Consider the following 16864-nt stretch of genomic DNA (forward strand, 5'->3'; position numbering starts at 1 on the left):
TCAGCGATAAGAATCCTCACGCTAACTGCCTAACGTGAGATTATCGCTGGAAACCCAGCGATAATCTCATGTAGTGTGGCGTTAGCTTGCTGATAGGGACTCACAAATTTAGCCATGATATCCATAGGCTAAGTCAGTCCTGAAGCAGGCGTAAGGAAAGTAGCGATAACCGGGGTTATCGCTACTTTTCCTGACGTTATGCTTCATAGTGTGGGGCTTGATGATAGGTGAAATGTCGCTTAGCGACCTTTCTCCTGTCATGTTAGGTCAGGAACGCCCACTTTGCATCTCATTAGAGAATCCTGGGGCAGATTTATGAGCCCCTTGCGCCACTTTTGCGTCACTTTTAACATGGGAAAAGTGGCGCAAGGGGCTCATAAATCTGCCCCCCTGACGCTAAAGCAAGGTTTCACGCGTCAGCGTGGCCTTGCTAATTAGGCGATAAAATTAACGCCGCTTTTTGGCCGAAAACGGCCGCAAAACCGGCAATATTTGTTTATTGCCAGCTTGTAAATATGCCCCTAACTTCTACCGAGCAAGCTAGGTCAGCTGACGTCACTCGGCTGTGATGAAGCTTGCACGCCTGACGCCTGAATCCACACCAAAGGCATTAACCACACGCCTGACCCCGGCACGTCACCGTTTCGCAGTAGATGGAGCCCTATACACTCCGTCAAAAATTAGGTATATTGCGAAAGCAGGACCAGAAGTGTTTATTTAATTGGTGTTAAAATTAAGAATAGGGATGCCGAGGTGCTAACTAGTCCCAGTTTGCGGGTCTCGCTTGCAGCCTGTCCTGCCCTTGGAGCTAACAACGGCACGCTGAATCTTTCAAGTTCGGGATCAAAGATCCCAGCATGCAAAGCGTCGGTGACGTAAAAACCAGGATTGCCTGATGGTATCTCACATACTCCCTGGCCACTTCACATTTGGTGGCACCTTGTTGCCACCCAAACGAGTGGTATGTAATATTTCATCCTGCTGAAAGAGCATGAACGTAGGGCCTGATTCACAGAATTAACTTTAGACAAAATCCTAAACTTACTACCATTTTGGTATTCACAGAAGGCACTTACTCATTTTGGTATTCACAGAAGGCACTTACTCATTTCGGTATTCACAGAAGTTAGGAGTCCTAACTTTAGGGCTCCTATATGCCTTCTGTGAAGACCGAAAGTCTTCAAGTTAGGATTTTTCTCAGTTTAGGAGTAGTAAAGTTAGGACTCCTAACTGCCTTCTGTGGTTACCGAAAGTCTTAAATTTAGGATTTTTCTCAGTTTAGGAGTAGTAAAGTTAGGACTCCTAACTTTAGGACTCCTAAACTGAGACAAATCCTAACTTTAAGACTTTCGGCATTCACAGAAGGCAGTTAGGAGTCCTAAAGTTAGGACTCCTAACTTCTGTGAATACCGAAATGAGTAAGTGACTTCTGTGAATACCAAAATGGTAGTAAGTTTAGGATTTTGTCTTAAGTTAGTTCTGTGAATCGGGTTCGTAGTCTGGTTCCAGTTCCTGTTCAGTCCCAAACGTTTTAATTCAAACTCTGCAAATAAGGCCTCAAACTTACCCTATTTTATTATTTTGTATGAAAATTCTATTTATTAGGTTTTATGCAACAGACAAGTAGCAAAACCATAACGGAGAAGCCACGTGGTCCCCCACCACTACGTTATCATAGTCAGTTATCATAGTCAGTCACTGACTGACTGACTCTCTCTCTCACTAACTGACCGACTATCTCACTCTCTCTCTCACTAACTGACTAACTGACTCTCTCACTGACTGACTGACTCGCTCACTGGCTGACTGACTCTCTCACTGACTGTTATACAGGTACTTTTTCCCAACCTTCACCCTCCTGTTATTTATGCCCCCTCATAACAAAAAAATACCATACCAAGCAACCATTGGAACAGGCCGATAGAAGTTGCCAGCACTGAAAGGACAAAAAAAACCTCAAGACATTATTTATTGTTAATACTTTTTTAATATGGTTGTTCAGTTGTGCATAATGCTTTCTCGTTCATATATAAGGTAACAAAAATGCTTGTGACACTTCTTTATAATAACTTTTCAGCATGCTGCAGACTTCTGTACAGCACAGCTTAAAGACATAGGCAAAGTCAATATCTCTGGCTAAACACTTATAAGGTCCCAAAGGCGAGACGTATTGGTTATGCGAATGCTTGTTTTTATTTTAGGCAGCGCAGCAGCAGCTTGCTCCTTATTGCCGTTGCGCGCCTTTATTTTCATTGCAACTTACTTCTTTCAGTCTTTATTTTTTATCCTTTGTGATAAGGCCACCAGAATTTCGAATTGCCTCAGAGCTCATAGCTAGAGTCTGCCCCTGCTCACTCTCCCGGAGTTTTACTGTCGCCTACGCTGATGATTACAGAACACATGTTGACAGGGTGTCTCTGCCTTTGCTTATTTCAGCACCTAGCAGCAAATCCTAATGCCTGAAAGTGAAAGCAAGCTGGCTTCAGCACATCAGCTCACACAGAATAACCCTGGGCATAGTTTACGTAGTAGCACTACACATAGCTACACCAAGTACACTTTGAGCACTGTGCGTTTGTTTGCTCTGAGCAATAATTGCAAACAGCATCTTGCACTGCACAAGTTATGATAAAATATGTATCTCTGTCTTTCACAAAAATTAGCAAGCAGTGAGAGAGGTGATGATTTTGGGATCCTCTGTAACCTAGGGAGGGAACCAAGCAGATACTTTGAAAACAAAAAGTACATCTTTTTGAACGATTCGGTGATGGTCCCATCCTCTTAGGACCACCCCAAGCACAGTTATTGGCAAAAATACAATCCCAACCAAAGGGCCTGCAAAGCATTATGGGACGAGATTAGCAGTGGGCAGTGAATATTATAGTATCTAATATCAAAATAATTCTAGAAAGAGCTGCAGTTCAATTAGTCATTACTAGATGTCTCTCACGAGTCAAATGCAAAAGCATTGAAATTATTATTACATCAAGCTGCAGTTCCACTAGTCGTTACTAGATGTCTCTCACAAGTCAAATGCAAAAGCTTCATGAAAGGGTTTCAATGCTTTTGCCCGCCGTTGGAGAAGGGGAAATAACTCGCTGAAACAGCATACCTCGTAATCTTTCAATGTCAGAAATGATATTGGCAAACCATTTTAATTACGATTGCCTGGAATACGTCAACAAAACTAACTGGCAGATCTGAGAGGGAGTCAAGCAACTGTGCATCAGTAGGGTGTTACTCACAATACTGTGTAATTTACGTAGGTAATCAAATCAAACACAGTGGGTGCTGGGGGGACCTGGAAACAGTGCTGTCCACGGCACCGGCTGTGTCTCTTAGCATTAGTGTGCTGCTTCAACATAAGGTCGTCTTGTGTTGCTTTTAAATACATTGAGAACACTAAGGGGCGCTACTCTCAAAAAATCCATAAACACCACCTAGCAACAAGGATTCAAACTTGAAAGAAGAACTCGCACTTCAATCAAACACAAATTCCCCCCCTCACCACATAAATTCAGAGACAGGCGCTTGCAAATTCTGCCTCAGTGACATTTTCGAAATTGGCTTGGTCTTTTTACCAATTTAACTTCAAAGGTTCGTAAGAGGAGCCAAGAACTGACAGCCCCTGTATAAATGGAGGGTTACCATGTGTTCTTCAAAATAATAGGGGGGCATATCAGCAACAACCGGCGATAATTATCTCTAAGCGCACTTAGCGCTCGGATAATTATCGCCAGCTAACATGGATTTTTATCGCTGAGATAGCGTGCTATTAGCAACGCTTATCTCAAACGCGATAAAAATCCTAGAGCTAACTGCCTAACGTGAGATTATCGCTGGAAACCCAGCGATAATCTCACGAAATGTGGTGTTAGCTTGTTGATAGGACCCCACAAACTTAGCCATGATATCCACCTTCCATAGGATATCATGGCTAAGTCAGTTCTGAAGCAGGCGTAAGGAAAGTAGCGATAACAGGGGTTATCGCTACTTTTCTTGCCGCTATGCTTCATGGCGTGGGGCTTGATGATAGGAGAAATGTCGCTTTGCGACATTTCTCCTGTCTTGTCAGGTCAGGAACGCCCACTTTGCATCTCATTAGAGATGCAAAGCTGGGCGTTAAGAATTTGTGCGCTTATGCAAGGTTTCACGCGTTAGCGTGACCTTCCTAATTAGGCGATAAAATTATCGCCGCTTTTCGGCCTTTCTATCGCCACCTTGTAAATATGCCCCAGGGAGACTTAGAAGACTTCAGATTGTCTTCCAACAGTATGAGACCTGTCCACATGAGGATTTAAAACATTCAGACGTCAAAGCCATCATTTAGCTCAATAGACTTCTAAGGTGCACTTTGAACTAGCCGAATCTCTGCTTGCTCACGAGTACTGCAGCCTCTCAGACAAACGCATAGCTGAAGACCATCTCAACATTAACAATAACTTACTTTTCCAGCCAACAGCACTTTGCATGCAGAGATTAATACAATTATACTTACAGTGTAAAACTATAACCACGTATTTAAGCATCTGTGTCCTGTAGGCTAAAATTCCACTGCCCGCTGAATGTCACAAATGCCAAATAGGTATTTAGCAGCAATGGAAAAGCCAATAAGTCTGGCCTTTGTAAACCAGTATGGTGATTATATTTAGCACATTTTTACATCATACATATACTGTAAAATAAATGGAAGAAAACAATGTGCAGCCTAAATAGGGTGGCCTTTACCTGTCAATAACAAACATTTGCAATGGAATAGGTCTAGAAAATACGAGATTTTGAGCTATTACATTGAAATTGATAATGTCTTTTATTATTGCAGGTTTTTGTAACACAAATAAAAGGCATTGTCATTTACAATGCCAATAGCTCAAAATCTTGCAATTGCGAGACCTTTTGCATTGCAAATGATTGTTTTCTCTTGGCTAGTGATGTCACAGCAGCGGGCTGTAACATAAACACTAACATCGGGAAGAAACCGTCTTCCACACAATCCACAGCCGCACAAAGCCGGCTGCCTACCGACAAACGTGGTGTGCGCAACTCTGATTCAAAAACAAAAGAGGGACGAGCGGCTGAGGCCAGGGGTGCATAGCACCTGTAGTGTCCAAGCATGGACACGTTCTAGTGCTCCGACCTGCTGTATTACACTGTACACCCACCCACCACAGACGTCACTGTGTCAGGTGACGCTGTCAATAAAAGGGGCCGAGCGCACGTGCTCGTGGCCATTCCCACTATCCCCAACTATGTGTCCTGTGTCCTTCTTCACCTAGCATGTGGGCCTAGGGCCCATCATTACATTGGCGACGAGGCGGGTAATCTACCCCGCGTGTGCAGCCCCCGATCGGCGCACCTTCGATGGTTGAGGGGGCAAGAGGACTGCCCGGTGAGCACACCCCCCCGGGTGAAGGCGCCACGCGCCGAGAAGCCAGCCAGGCGAGCGGAGCCCGCAGCAGGCCCTGCGGTGACCGGGTGCCCACCCCGCACCGCCACGAAGACGGGTAGGCGACGCTGTGCCCCAGGGAGGAAGCGTGGCAGTCGGGTGCCCACCCCGACCTGCCGCGGTGCCGAGTAGCGCCCAGGAGAAGTGCCGACCGTGCGGAGCCCACCCGCATCGGCCGCGACCCACCAAGTGGCAGCGATCCACGCGGAGCCCACCCGCGTGGAAGAAGAGGCCCGCCGGCTGAAAGGTGAGCCGCGCTGAGCGACGCCCAGCAGAGACGACAGAAGCGGAACGGAAGCGGGAGCCCACCCCGTCTGCCCCGGTGCGGAGAAGTGAGCGGCACTGGCGAAAACCCCCCCCCCCGCATGGTCCGTGAAGGGAAGGGACCTGCTGCGGGGGTGGGAGAACTAAAAGTAAAGCGGAGCCCACCCGCGACTAACAGTATAAGCGGCACCGGCGTAAAAGAGGAGCCCACCCTCAAACGCCGCATCGTGATCCCGTCTCCCCGCCCGCTCCCCTCGCGCCATGCTGGCTGAGTGAGGCTGCGGGGGCGGGAGGAAAGAATCGGCGTGCGGCCCGAGGCCGCTTGAGAACTGGGACTGAAAGCGGAGCTGACCCGCGGTGCCAAGTGTCCCTCACAAGCAGAATGGGACCGGTGTGCAGCCAGCGCTGCTAGCGGCAAGAAGTGCATGAATGCGAAGCCGGGAGGAGCCCAGCAAATGCACCCCCACCCCCCCCCCCCCCTGCCGCGCGAAGACTGAAGGAAGCTGCCGCGGGCAGGGAGGGCAGTCTTCAAATGAAACAATGGCCGCCGCCGGCCATACGAGCAGGTCCCCCACCTCGCGGGACCCCCAGCAGCGCCTACACCAGCAGCAAGCGGCCAGCGCCGCCGAAAATAAACTCAAGTAGAGTGCGCGATGGCACTGACTGCCACCATGCCCCCAGGAGTCACGAAAAGGTGCTGGAAGCCCTAGCATGGCAATGGAGCATTTCCCCCCCCCAGCACGCACACACAGAATAGTGCCTTGACCCCTGCAGCTCTCTGCCAACGCCTGTGCCCTCATGCCTCCACGAGAAATAAATACAACAAAAGAATAACTGAAAACAGACTTACCTGCTGCCACGTGTCCTGGACTCCGCTGCTCTGCTCCAGCTCCCCTCCAGCTCTCCTAAGCACGAGTGAAGCCTGGAGGAGTGGAAAGGAAAACAAGGGATAGAGTTCTGGCAGTACAGAAGGGTTGCTGCTGAAGCCAAAGAAAAGCAACACTGCCACCCAGTGGCCACTGGTGGTATTGCACACACCAAGAACATCAACAAGCCTACAGCAATCCAAAGAAGTCCAGCAGCCACAGGAGACCGACGGCTCGCAGCGCAAGGGAGAAGAGGCAGCAAGGCAAGTACCGCAAGGTCTGACGGAGGCGCGAAGGTGAGCGAACGGGAACGCGACGGAGGCGCACAGGAATGTGCCAGAAGCGCAGGAACGCGACAGAAGCACAGGAAGAAGAGACGGTGTGCCACAGGGATGCAGCGCCATCAAGGAGGAAGAAAGAAGAACGGTGTCGAGCCACATCCACCCCAGCGAGGACTGCGCTGTCGCCGCATCACGTGGAGCGAACCCTCAAGAGAACAAACGGACTCAGCGCAGAGGTACCCCGGACGCGGACAGTACACTGCAGCGCCTACACAAGAGGAACCCACTGAAGAGGATGGGCGCAGCAAGGATCCAACACTGGCGGGCAAGGATGCCGAGCCCCACCCAGTGGCGCCAAGAAGCCACCACATCAAGTGATCGTGATACTAGGAGCAACGCTACACTGAAGATGTACCACGACGGTACGAAGAGTAGCACGCACCAGCGCCTGACAAGGCAGCGGACAAAGGTAGTCACACGACGCGACACACCTCGTCAAGCCGACCAGCCAAATGGTCGCACCACAAAGGCCCAGCCGACCTGCCAAACGGTCGCAACGCAAAGGTCAAGCCGACCAGCCAAATGGTCGCACCACAAAGGCCAAGCCGACCTGCCAAACGGTCGCCCCACAAAGGTCAAGCCGACCAGCCAAATGGTCGCACCACAAAGGCCAAGCCGACCTGCCAAACGGTCGCCCCACAAAGGTCAAGCCGACCAGCCGAACGGTCGCACCACAAAGGCCCAGCCGACCTGCCACATGGTCGCACCAGAGAAGCCGACTCGCCAGGAGTTGCACAAAGAGGTCTGACGCAAGACCGAAGATGTCCTGCCAGTGATCGGCAGCGCGGACCGTCAAGTGGTCCAAGAAGCTCAAGAAGAACCAAAGTAACTGGTGAAAAGGGAGAAGAACGAAGCGGACCATGAGCATGGCCCCACGAACTTCAACCAAAGTAATTGGTGAAAGGAGAAGATGAAGAGAAGGTCACGACCCTAACTCGGAATGCTGAGGAAGATGAAGAGAGTGTTCTCGGACGAGGACAAGACCAGGGGGAACACGTGCAGAGTGCGCGCGCTGCATGGAGAAGCCTGGCCAGATAAGAGGAGAACAGGAACGGTCCAGAGTAGGGCGTGAAGCGAAGAGATGAAGAGACCAGAGTGGCACGTCCGCCACTAAGAAAAAAAAAGAAGATGTCTGAGTGGCACGTTCGCCACTACAAGAAAAGAAGATGTCTGAGTGGCACGTTTGCCACTACAAGAAGGAAGAAGATATCGGAGTGGCACGTTTGCCACCAAAAGAAAGGGGAAAGGAAGAGATCTGAGTGGCACGGTTGCCACTGCAACAAAAGAAGAAGTCAGAGTGACATGACATCCTCACGGAGAAAGAAATAGAGGAAAGAGAGAAGAGTGTGGCAAGACTACTCACACCTCAAAGACAAGGAAGGTGACAAGCGTCAGAACACGGTGCGCAAGTCCTGAAGAACACCCGTGGCACGGAGAAAAGACCATCTGTTTGATGATGCTTTCAGCGCACCTGGGATCTGCAGAGGTGAGCAGGCCGGACCATTCGAAACACCCACCTTTGGGGTCACACGGACACTGGACAACGCCAGCCGTGGTGACCCAGGGGCAGAGGCCTCAGGGATGCCAGTGAGTGAGCGTCCCCGCGACGAGAGATGGTCATCAGCCGCCCTCCAGCAAAGGTCCCAGGAGGATGAAGACATTGTGTGCGAAGACAGGAGCCAACAGCTACCCTCCAGGCACGACTGCAGAACCCGAGGTGAGACTTGTCGTCTCCTCTGCACCCACACGGATCGGCGTGCGAGTAACACGACACAGTACACCCAGCTCAGGACGAGTCGGAGGGCCTCAGGGATATCCCGTGGCAGGGGAACACCTGCGAGAGAGGCATCATGGTGAGAGGGGTGTCTTGCAACCAATCCGTCTTTTGCAAAACAGAAACACACGCCACAGATAAAGAAAAGGACTGGACGAAAAGACGAACGGCAACATCTAGCGGTAAACCACAAGAACTCAACTGCGTTTGTCGCCAAGAAAGTAAAAGCGAAGGAAAGACTGTGAGAACAACTTCAAGGCAGAGCCGTCAAACAGACTAGATCCATCGAGCACCCATGACTGGTGCCACAGTGAACTGGTGATCGTCTGCGACAGGAAGAGCATCGTCCGCGACAGGAAGAACATCTTCTGCGACTCCAAGCAGCTGAAGCGTGAGCGATTCTGCAGAAGTTTGGTCACTGTATTACAACTGTGTATATCTTTCTTTCTCCCCCAGGTTGAACTTTGACGTTGGGTTTTGTTATTAAAAATTGGGAGGGATGTAGTGTCCAAGCATGGACACGTTCTAGTGCTCCGACCTGCTGTATTACACTGTACACCCACCCACCACAGACGTCACTGTGTCAGGTGACGCTGTCAATAAAAGGGGCCGAGCGCACGTGCTCGTGGCCATTCCCACTATCCCCAACTATGTGTCCTGTGTCCTTCTTCACCTAGCATGTGGGCCTAGGGCCCATCATTACAGCACCCAACTGGTGGAACACATGCCGTAAATAGAAGTGGACTCCGTCTGCTGCCCTCGCCGCAAGCCGTGGGAAGTCGCGAGCCAGGCAGGGGAGACATTTGGCAGGAAGAATAGAAATAAACATGCAGGTGTGTGGTACGTACCCTGCCATTCCCCACCTTCGGGATGCAGCAAAGCATGCGCTGGCCCCTTCTTGCGGTCTGGGATCCACACCCTAGTTGTGGAATTCATGTCCTGCCAAAGCCCTGCCTCCCCGGCTCTTCCCGCTGGCTGCTTCATGTAAACAACCGTCGGCTCTATTTACAATCACATGACTGGACGAGACTCATGTCAGGATCTGGCATCAAAATAACAGTGCGCAACTCAGTAAAAAACAACTCGCAGGGATTGACAATTTAAAGAAACGCACAATGTCGCAGTTGCAGCTTGGAGAAGGTGTTGCAGTAAACAGGCAAATGAGAGATCAAAAAAAAAAAATTCACGTGGAAATCTTTCTGCTCCACTAATGCTGAGGCGCTGGCTTGGCGGTATTGTGCCACCAACTAGCGACAGAGGGTTTTAAATAAAAGGTAAGTGCAGCAGCGCACACAATGCAGCACTGTTAATCACGCTTGCATATGGGGATTGGCATATGAGGATGATGGATTCTGGTGCGAAGGCTGCAACGCCCTGCCGTAACCCTCGCAAACACATCCATTCCAGACGAGACCCATCCCCGTATTCTGAGGCCACCACAGTGGCAACCTTAGCACTCGGGTCCGAGTCACACACAGGCACCTTCCAAGACCCACCTGCATTGTCCCTGATGCCACGTGCCTTTGTTCTCAACTTGAAATGTTTGTGTGTAGAGAAAGGAATGATGCAACAACACTCGACACAACGTGACTGTCGCCATTCGTGCTCAACATCAAACTTTTAAAAATACAATTTAAACTGAGTGCGGTGTCCCTAAAGCGGGCACCATGCTAAGCATGCAAATACAACAACAAAAAGCAGCCGCCATTGTCCCCATCAGTGTCAATAAAAAAAATAGTGCTCACCCACTTGATTAAGCATACCGTGTAACGAGCCAAGTAAAAGATCTAGGTGCACATGCATCAACATTCAGAAAAGCGATTCCTTATAAGCGATAAATAAGGAATCGTTATTAAGGAATCGCTTTTCAGAATGCATCAACAGATTCGCTCAAAAATAGCGATTCTTTAAAAATCGCTATAATTTATCGAATACACATTAGCGAGTAGTGAAAACACCGAATAGCAATTACCGATATCGGTATTAGCAAAATCGGTATTAGCGACTTCGCAAATACCGAAATCGGTATTAGCGAAATCGGTAATAGCGATTTCAAAATAAAACGGGTCGCTCGGGAACGTTCTGATGACATCACCAAGTACAGCTGCCCCACCCTCATTCACTCGCCAGAGGAGCACACAGGAGGAGCAACAGGAGCAAGCCTGATCCCACAGATTGACCACTGACAGGACATCCACCCCACCCTCACCAGGATGGAGAAAGAAGCACCATCCAGCGCAGAAGCTGCACGCAAGAGGAAAAGCAAGTTTTCCGACCGGGAGCTGGAGCACCTGATCGAGGGGGTGATCAGCAAACACGATCGGCTGTTCGGGAAGCTGTCCCTAAAGGTGCCAGAGTCTGAGAAGTGGCGCATATGGCTGCGCATCCGAGAGAGGGTAAATGCAGTTGGAGTGACGCCCCGCAGCATTGACGATCTCAAAAAGCGGTGGTACGACCTAAGGAAGCGTGCAAAGGAGAGGATTGCGGAGAGGCTCCGGGAGGCATCCAGAACGGGAGGCGGACCTTCCACAGTGCAAGCTAACACTGCCCTGGAGGAGCTGGTGGAAGGGACCATCGAGCCTGAGGCCGTCATGGGAGTAACCCAGATGGATACCTCCGGCGCAGCCACGAGTGCCCAAGGTGAGATGCATGCCTGTGGCCATACCCAGCATTGCGTAAATCCATTCCCAAGCCCCCAGCACGATCAGAGTGTGCATGCAGCTTTGCCCCACACAACTTTACTCATAACACTAGTGCATCATGGGAGTAGTAGTCAAGTCAGCCCGGTGTGCGTGCACAGGAAAAAATAGATTTAAAAATCACCACATCAGTAGAAGCTGGATATAGACTGTTTATTTAGTGGATCACAGAGGGAAATGTATGTTTACAATACTACGTAGGTGTAACTATCCCACTAACCATGCACTGTTTCACACACAGATGCATCTCCTGGGGATTCCGACGACAGCGACTGGCTGATCATTTTGGAGACACCAGCCGATTCGGATATGGATACAGCGCAAGATACGCATTCACCACCTCCACCAGCAACCACACCACCACCACCACCACCACCACCAGCACCAGCCGCAACAACTGCAACTAAAGAGCGGAGGCGCAGGTCACACGTTCCACCCATGCAGGTGATGGAAACATGCCAAACACCTGCTACACCATCGGGTCAAAGTCTGCGAATCATCCCACCGCCTGCTGCACCACCAGCACGTGTCAGACTCCCACAGCGCCGCAGGTCTCTGCGCAGTTCACAATCCTCAGGCGACGTTGCAATCTCCCCAAATGGTGGCATTGAGGAAAGGATGCTGCGTGTCCAGCGCCTGCAGGGGAGACACATGGCTACAATCAGCTCTAACATAGCGTGCCTTGCCAAAGATATGCGTGCCATGACTGCGGCAGTGAGGGACAGGACCACTGTGGTGGCAGAGGGCAATGGGTACCTGAGGGAGGACATACATGAGCTCACCCGTGCCATGAGGGAAGGCCATGAGAGCGAGAGGAGGAGGCACCGGCAGAACTTGGTCAGGTCCGCAGCCTCTACAAAGGCCATCACCAGGATGAGCAACAGCACCGCAGTGTTGGCACACCGCTCGGTGTCACTGCAGGTGGACCTTGGACACTTTTGCAGGGATGTAGCCAGGGCTCTCGGACAGGTCACCGCTGCAGTAGAACACCTGCAGAGCGGCACATTCAGTGCTAGCGCATTGGGAGGGGAGGACGGCAGTGAGGCTGCCTCAAGTGTGAGCAGTGTTTCGGTTGCAGAGGCCAGCACCAGGCGGCGCAGTTCGCGTTGCTCCACAGGGACAGGCCATTGTGAGGTGGAGGAGACACATGAGAGGAGGCTTGGCGTTCGTAGCAAGCGCCACTAGACTAACTGACAGTCATACTTGACCGTGGTGGGGCAACCATGGTCCTCCCCTATTTGACGCTGCACAGCCGTGACAAAAACGGCCATTTGTTGTAACAGTTTATTTGGGGATATATTATTTTATTGCTTGTTTGGTCGCACATGCCTCAGTGCTCCTGTGCATTAAACAGTAGCACCACCAATAATTTGTCATCTTTCATTCTTACCTGGTTCATGATGTATGTCCGCCTCCTATGGCCCTCTGCTATGTTAGGGACGTGGGCCTGTCGGTGTTAGGCGGGTGGTTGGTCATCCCGGTAGTCGTGATTCCTGTCCACCTCTATGGGTATCCCCCTTCTGGTCACAATGTTGTGCAGCATAGCACATACAGCTACAATCCTGCAGCAGGTATCAGGTTTGTATAGCAAGGCACCGCCAGTCTTATGTAGGATTCTAAAGCAACTCTTCAGAATCCCAAAGGTCCTCTCGATGACGTTCCTTGTGCTTATGTGGGCAGCGTTGTATCGTTGCTCCTGTGGTGTTGAAGGATTGAGGTAGGGGGTGAGTATATATTCCCGCAGGGCGTATGCACTGTCACCTACAAGATAGAAGCAAAGACTTAGCAACGGTGATGTTCATACATGTGTGGTGCTCATGTGTGGAAGAGGTATGTGTACGTACCAAGCATGAGTCCCTCTCCAAATTCTCCGTTGAGTAGACGCCTGTAGATGCCACTGTGTCGGAATATGTAGGAGTCGTGTGTGCTCCCCGGAAATTGTGCCACTAGGTCCGTGATGATGTGCTTGGCATCGCACACAACCTGCACGTTGATTGAGTGGTAGGACTTGCGGTTCCGGAATATGTACTCATTGGCAGAGGGTGGACAGATGGGGATATGCGTACAGTCGATGCATCCAATGACATGGGGGAAATGGGCCACCTGGTAGAACGCCTGTTTGTTGCGGTCCAACTGCTGTGGGGTTGTGGGGAAGCTGATGTTGGTGTGTATCATTGTCAGCATGGCATCTATGAATTTCTGGAAGAAGCGTGAGAGTGCGCTTTGCGATACGCCTCCGGCTACGGCGATTACCCCCTGAAAACTTCCTGAGGCCAGTAGGTGCAGGCTGCATAGGACCTGGACGTGCGCAGGGATTGCATTGGTCCGATGTGTCTGGTGGTGCAGGAGTGGTTCGAGGTCTGCAATGAGGCGCATGATCATGGCACGATTCAGTCGATACTTGTCATACACCTCGTCCTCATTCTGTCCCAGCAAGGTGATGCGCACTCTGAATACTCTCTCCTGTACCCTTCTCCTGCACTGTCCTGCTGCATTGATTCGCATCCTCCTTGCAAGCACGTAGAGGGCTGCCATTTTGTGCTAGCCAACAGGGTCTCCTGGGCCACATTTAAGGGTTTGCGGATTGGTACGATCTGTTGCACATGTGAAAAAAAAGTATGTCTTTTTTTTGTTACTTTACCTCCAGGTTCTGATTCCCCTTAATCTGCTCATGCTAAATAGCGAATTTTGGGATTTTCGGTATTTGCGAGTTTTGTTGCATTGTGTAGCGATTCGTTATTAGCCATTGGCACTTGCCGGGAGCAATTTATGATTTCGGTGATTGCGACTTCGGTAATTTGCGATTCGGTATTTTTGCGGATTGGTTATTTGCGATTAGTTATTTTTCCGGTATTTATTTAGCGATTCTTTATTTTCTCACGATTTGGGTTGATGCATTGGGATTCGGTTTTTGACACTCGCTAACGGGTGATTTTACCGATTCATTATTTTACCGACTGGGATTTTTGCTTGATGCATGTGCCAGCTAGTCCTTATGGGTGGTAACAAATGGAGACAAGGCAGTAACAAGGAGGGACTAACAAGTCTCATAAGGATTTGGAAGCCAGTGTTTGGGAAGGACAATGACAAAAGCCAATTAAAAACATTGGCGCAGAGTGGGCAGGGCTTCCACAGCATATTCTATAACACCATGCCTCGTAGAGTGAGTAGTGAATGCGTGCTGCCGCAAGGCTCGACCTACAAAGCCCCCTCGCTGCCTGCAGGTTGCTATTGGGAATGTAAAGCTGAAAATGACACCGGGACAAGTGCAGCATATTTCTGTGGGGCCCAACTTCTTTGCAGGGGGGACTGCGTCCACCCTGTGAAAAGAGTGGGTCGATGCTGTGTACCAGCATGTACCCCCGACTCGTGCCCTGCACTCACCCCTCTCTGTTCTGATTGTGCACTGATTGTACATTAGCTGCACTGAGCTGAGTGCAGACTTCATCGCACGGGCACCCTCCCCCCTTTACCCCACTCCCATCTCTGTTCTGATTGTGCACGGATTGTACATTAGCTGCACTGAGCTGAGCGCAGACTTCATCCCATGGTCACCGTTCCCCCACTCCCATCTCTGTTCTGCCGCTGACCGCGGTCCCCACAGGGGGCCACTAGAGCGGTCGGCGCCCTAGTATCGTCTGGGCACCGGTCTCCCCACCCTGCCCCCCCCCTCTCGGGGGGCATGGACTCCGGCCAGTGTCCCCTCCTCTTCCTGCCCGGTAGTGACGCGAGGAGCATCACTTCTGGGACTTCTTTGTTCTGGGGGGAGGCTATATAGCCCTCCCCCACCATGCTGGCGACCTCTTGATCGCCTCGCACGCCACATTGCAGGTCCTGCCGCCCTGTTTTCGTCGTACCGCTACGGTGAGTCCCGCTCCGACCTCCCCCCACCCCGGCCGTGTCCCTGGGCAGTACCAGGTTGAACGGGGCCCTGTGGCATCGATTGCCATGGGTGGGGGGTGGCACGAGCACCTTGGATTTTAGCCCGTGTATCATCTAAAGCCCCAGTAAATGGGGATCACGATCTCCCCCCAGGGAAAGAAGCCAACGAGCTGGGGAGGGGGTCGGAAGATCCTTTTTGGCCCTGGGGTGTGCCACTTTGGCGGTGAACCAGGTCAGGGGTTGCGCCGCCACCTCCTTTGCCGCGGCCCCCCTTGCGACGGGGCGCATGCTCTTGCAGCAATTGAGGGTGTTGGCGGGCTGCGAATGGGAAACGCTGTACGCACGTCTGCTTTGGCGTGCTGCGGGCTTGATGCACAAGATAACAATGGCTATGGGGGTGCGGGGGTAGTTGCTTGCCCGACACCCCCGGCCCCCCCGTGCTGGTGGTAGTTGCTTGCTCGGACACCCTCGCCCCCCACCGCCCCCCAGGCCCTGTACTCGATGGGGCGGGTGACGCCCGGCAGAGTGTGCGTGAATGTCGGGGGACGCCCGGGCTGCATGGTGCAAGGCATCGGATCCGGGGCTCAATGTGGGGGAGGAGACGTGCGGCCGTGAAGCCGGTCTGCCTAACACGGTCGCCGACGCGCAGGCATCCGCTCCGCCCCCTGCCCGTCAATAGCGGAAGTAGCAGTGTCCGTAGCGCATTAATAGAAGCTGCCAACTCTGGCCATGGGGGAGCGGTTCTAGTCGCTCTTGATCTGGGTTTGGTGCCTTTGTTGGTGAAATGCCTCCGCTGCAGGGAAGGACCAGCCTCACAGTTTCAGTTCCCGGTGGTTTCTCTCGCCTTCTTGCAGAGATCGACATAATGAGTAGCTTGCGTGTTCAGTGTCGAGTTGTCTCGTGGGGGGTGAACGCACACTCTCAAATACACGCTATGTATATCGTGCGCATTTTTGGGAGACATTGGAGTTTTGCAGGCAATTCTTGTGGTGGTGGAGCACCCCCCTCTAACCCCCCCGCCCACCCTTTTTTACTTAAGGTTAGCCCATGCGAATCATTTTAGAGCCTCTGAATGATTAACGCACGGCCGGGCCGCGTAGTGCACGGCGCTAGAGGCAGGGGGGGTGCTCAAGATGCTGCCGTGAAGGGGCCACAACAGGGAGGGCGTCACACCTGGGCATCCATCCATCGCGGATTGGGGAATGCGCCCAGTCTGGCCTAATGGTTAGGGTCTTAGACTCTTACTTTGAAGATTAGGTGTTCAATCACTGGTCTTCCAATGTCATCGTTTGTTCAGTATAAGGTGTTGGCAAGGGTATTTACGTCAGTAAGGTGGTAAATAATCACACACCTCTAGGGTGCACAGCTGTCTGGGGCACTAGGGTCAACAAGCACCAACGCCCACCCTGTGCACACCCGCTTGTGCTTCACCATGTGAGTCGCCCAGGACCCAGTGAAGAGTCCAGCGGTGACTCATGCGGCTAACATGCCTTTCATATCTTGTTTTACAGCTACTGCGGCACTTCAGGTCAAAGGAATAGCGACGGAGTGCACGTCAGGATCCAAGGTTAAGGTAAACAATTGGGGCGGCC

General features: G+C 51.4%; 2 protein-coding genes across 2 annotated transcripts in view; one reads left to right on the forward strand and one right to left on the reverse strand.

Annotated features, from left to right (window-relative positions):
• Positions 1-9652, reverse strand: part of LOC146801337 (immunoglobulin superfamily member 2-like) — a 212015-nt gene extending 202363 nt beyond the window's left edge. The window contains exon 1 of the mRNA XM_085620986.1: positions 9540-9652. The gene's annotated coding sequence lies outside the window, so the exon portion shown is untranslated. The remainder of the gene's footprint in view (positions 1-9539) is intronic.
• Positions 1-12748, forward strand: part of LOC146801338 (uncharacterized) — a 70899-nt gene extending 58151 nt beyond the window's left edge. The window contains exon 5 of the mRNA XM_085623703.1: positions 11632-12748. Within this exon, the coding sequence (XP_085479829.1) occupies positions 11632-12575 (944 nt within the window). The 3' untranslated portion in view covers positions 12576-12748. The remainder of the gene's footprint in view (positions 1-11631) is intronic.
• The last annotated feature ends 4116 nt before the right edge of the window (positions 12749-16864 follow it).

The sequence above is a fragment of the Triturus cristatus genome, chromosome 8 (assembly GCF_964204655.1).
Source record: "Triturus cristatus chromosome 8, aTriCri1.1, whole genome shotgun sequence".
NCBI lineage: Eukaryota > Metazoa > Chordata > Amphibia > Caudata > Salamandridae > Triturus > Triturus cristatus.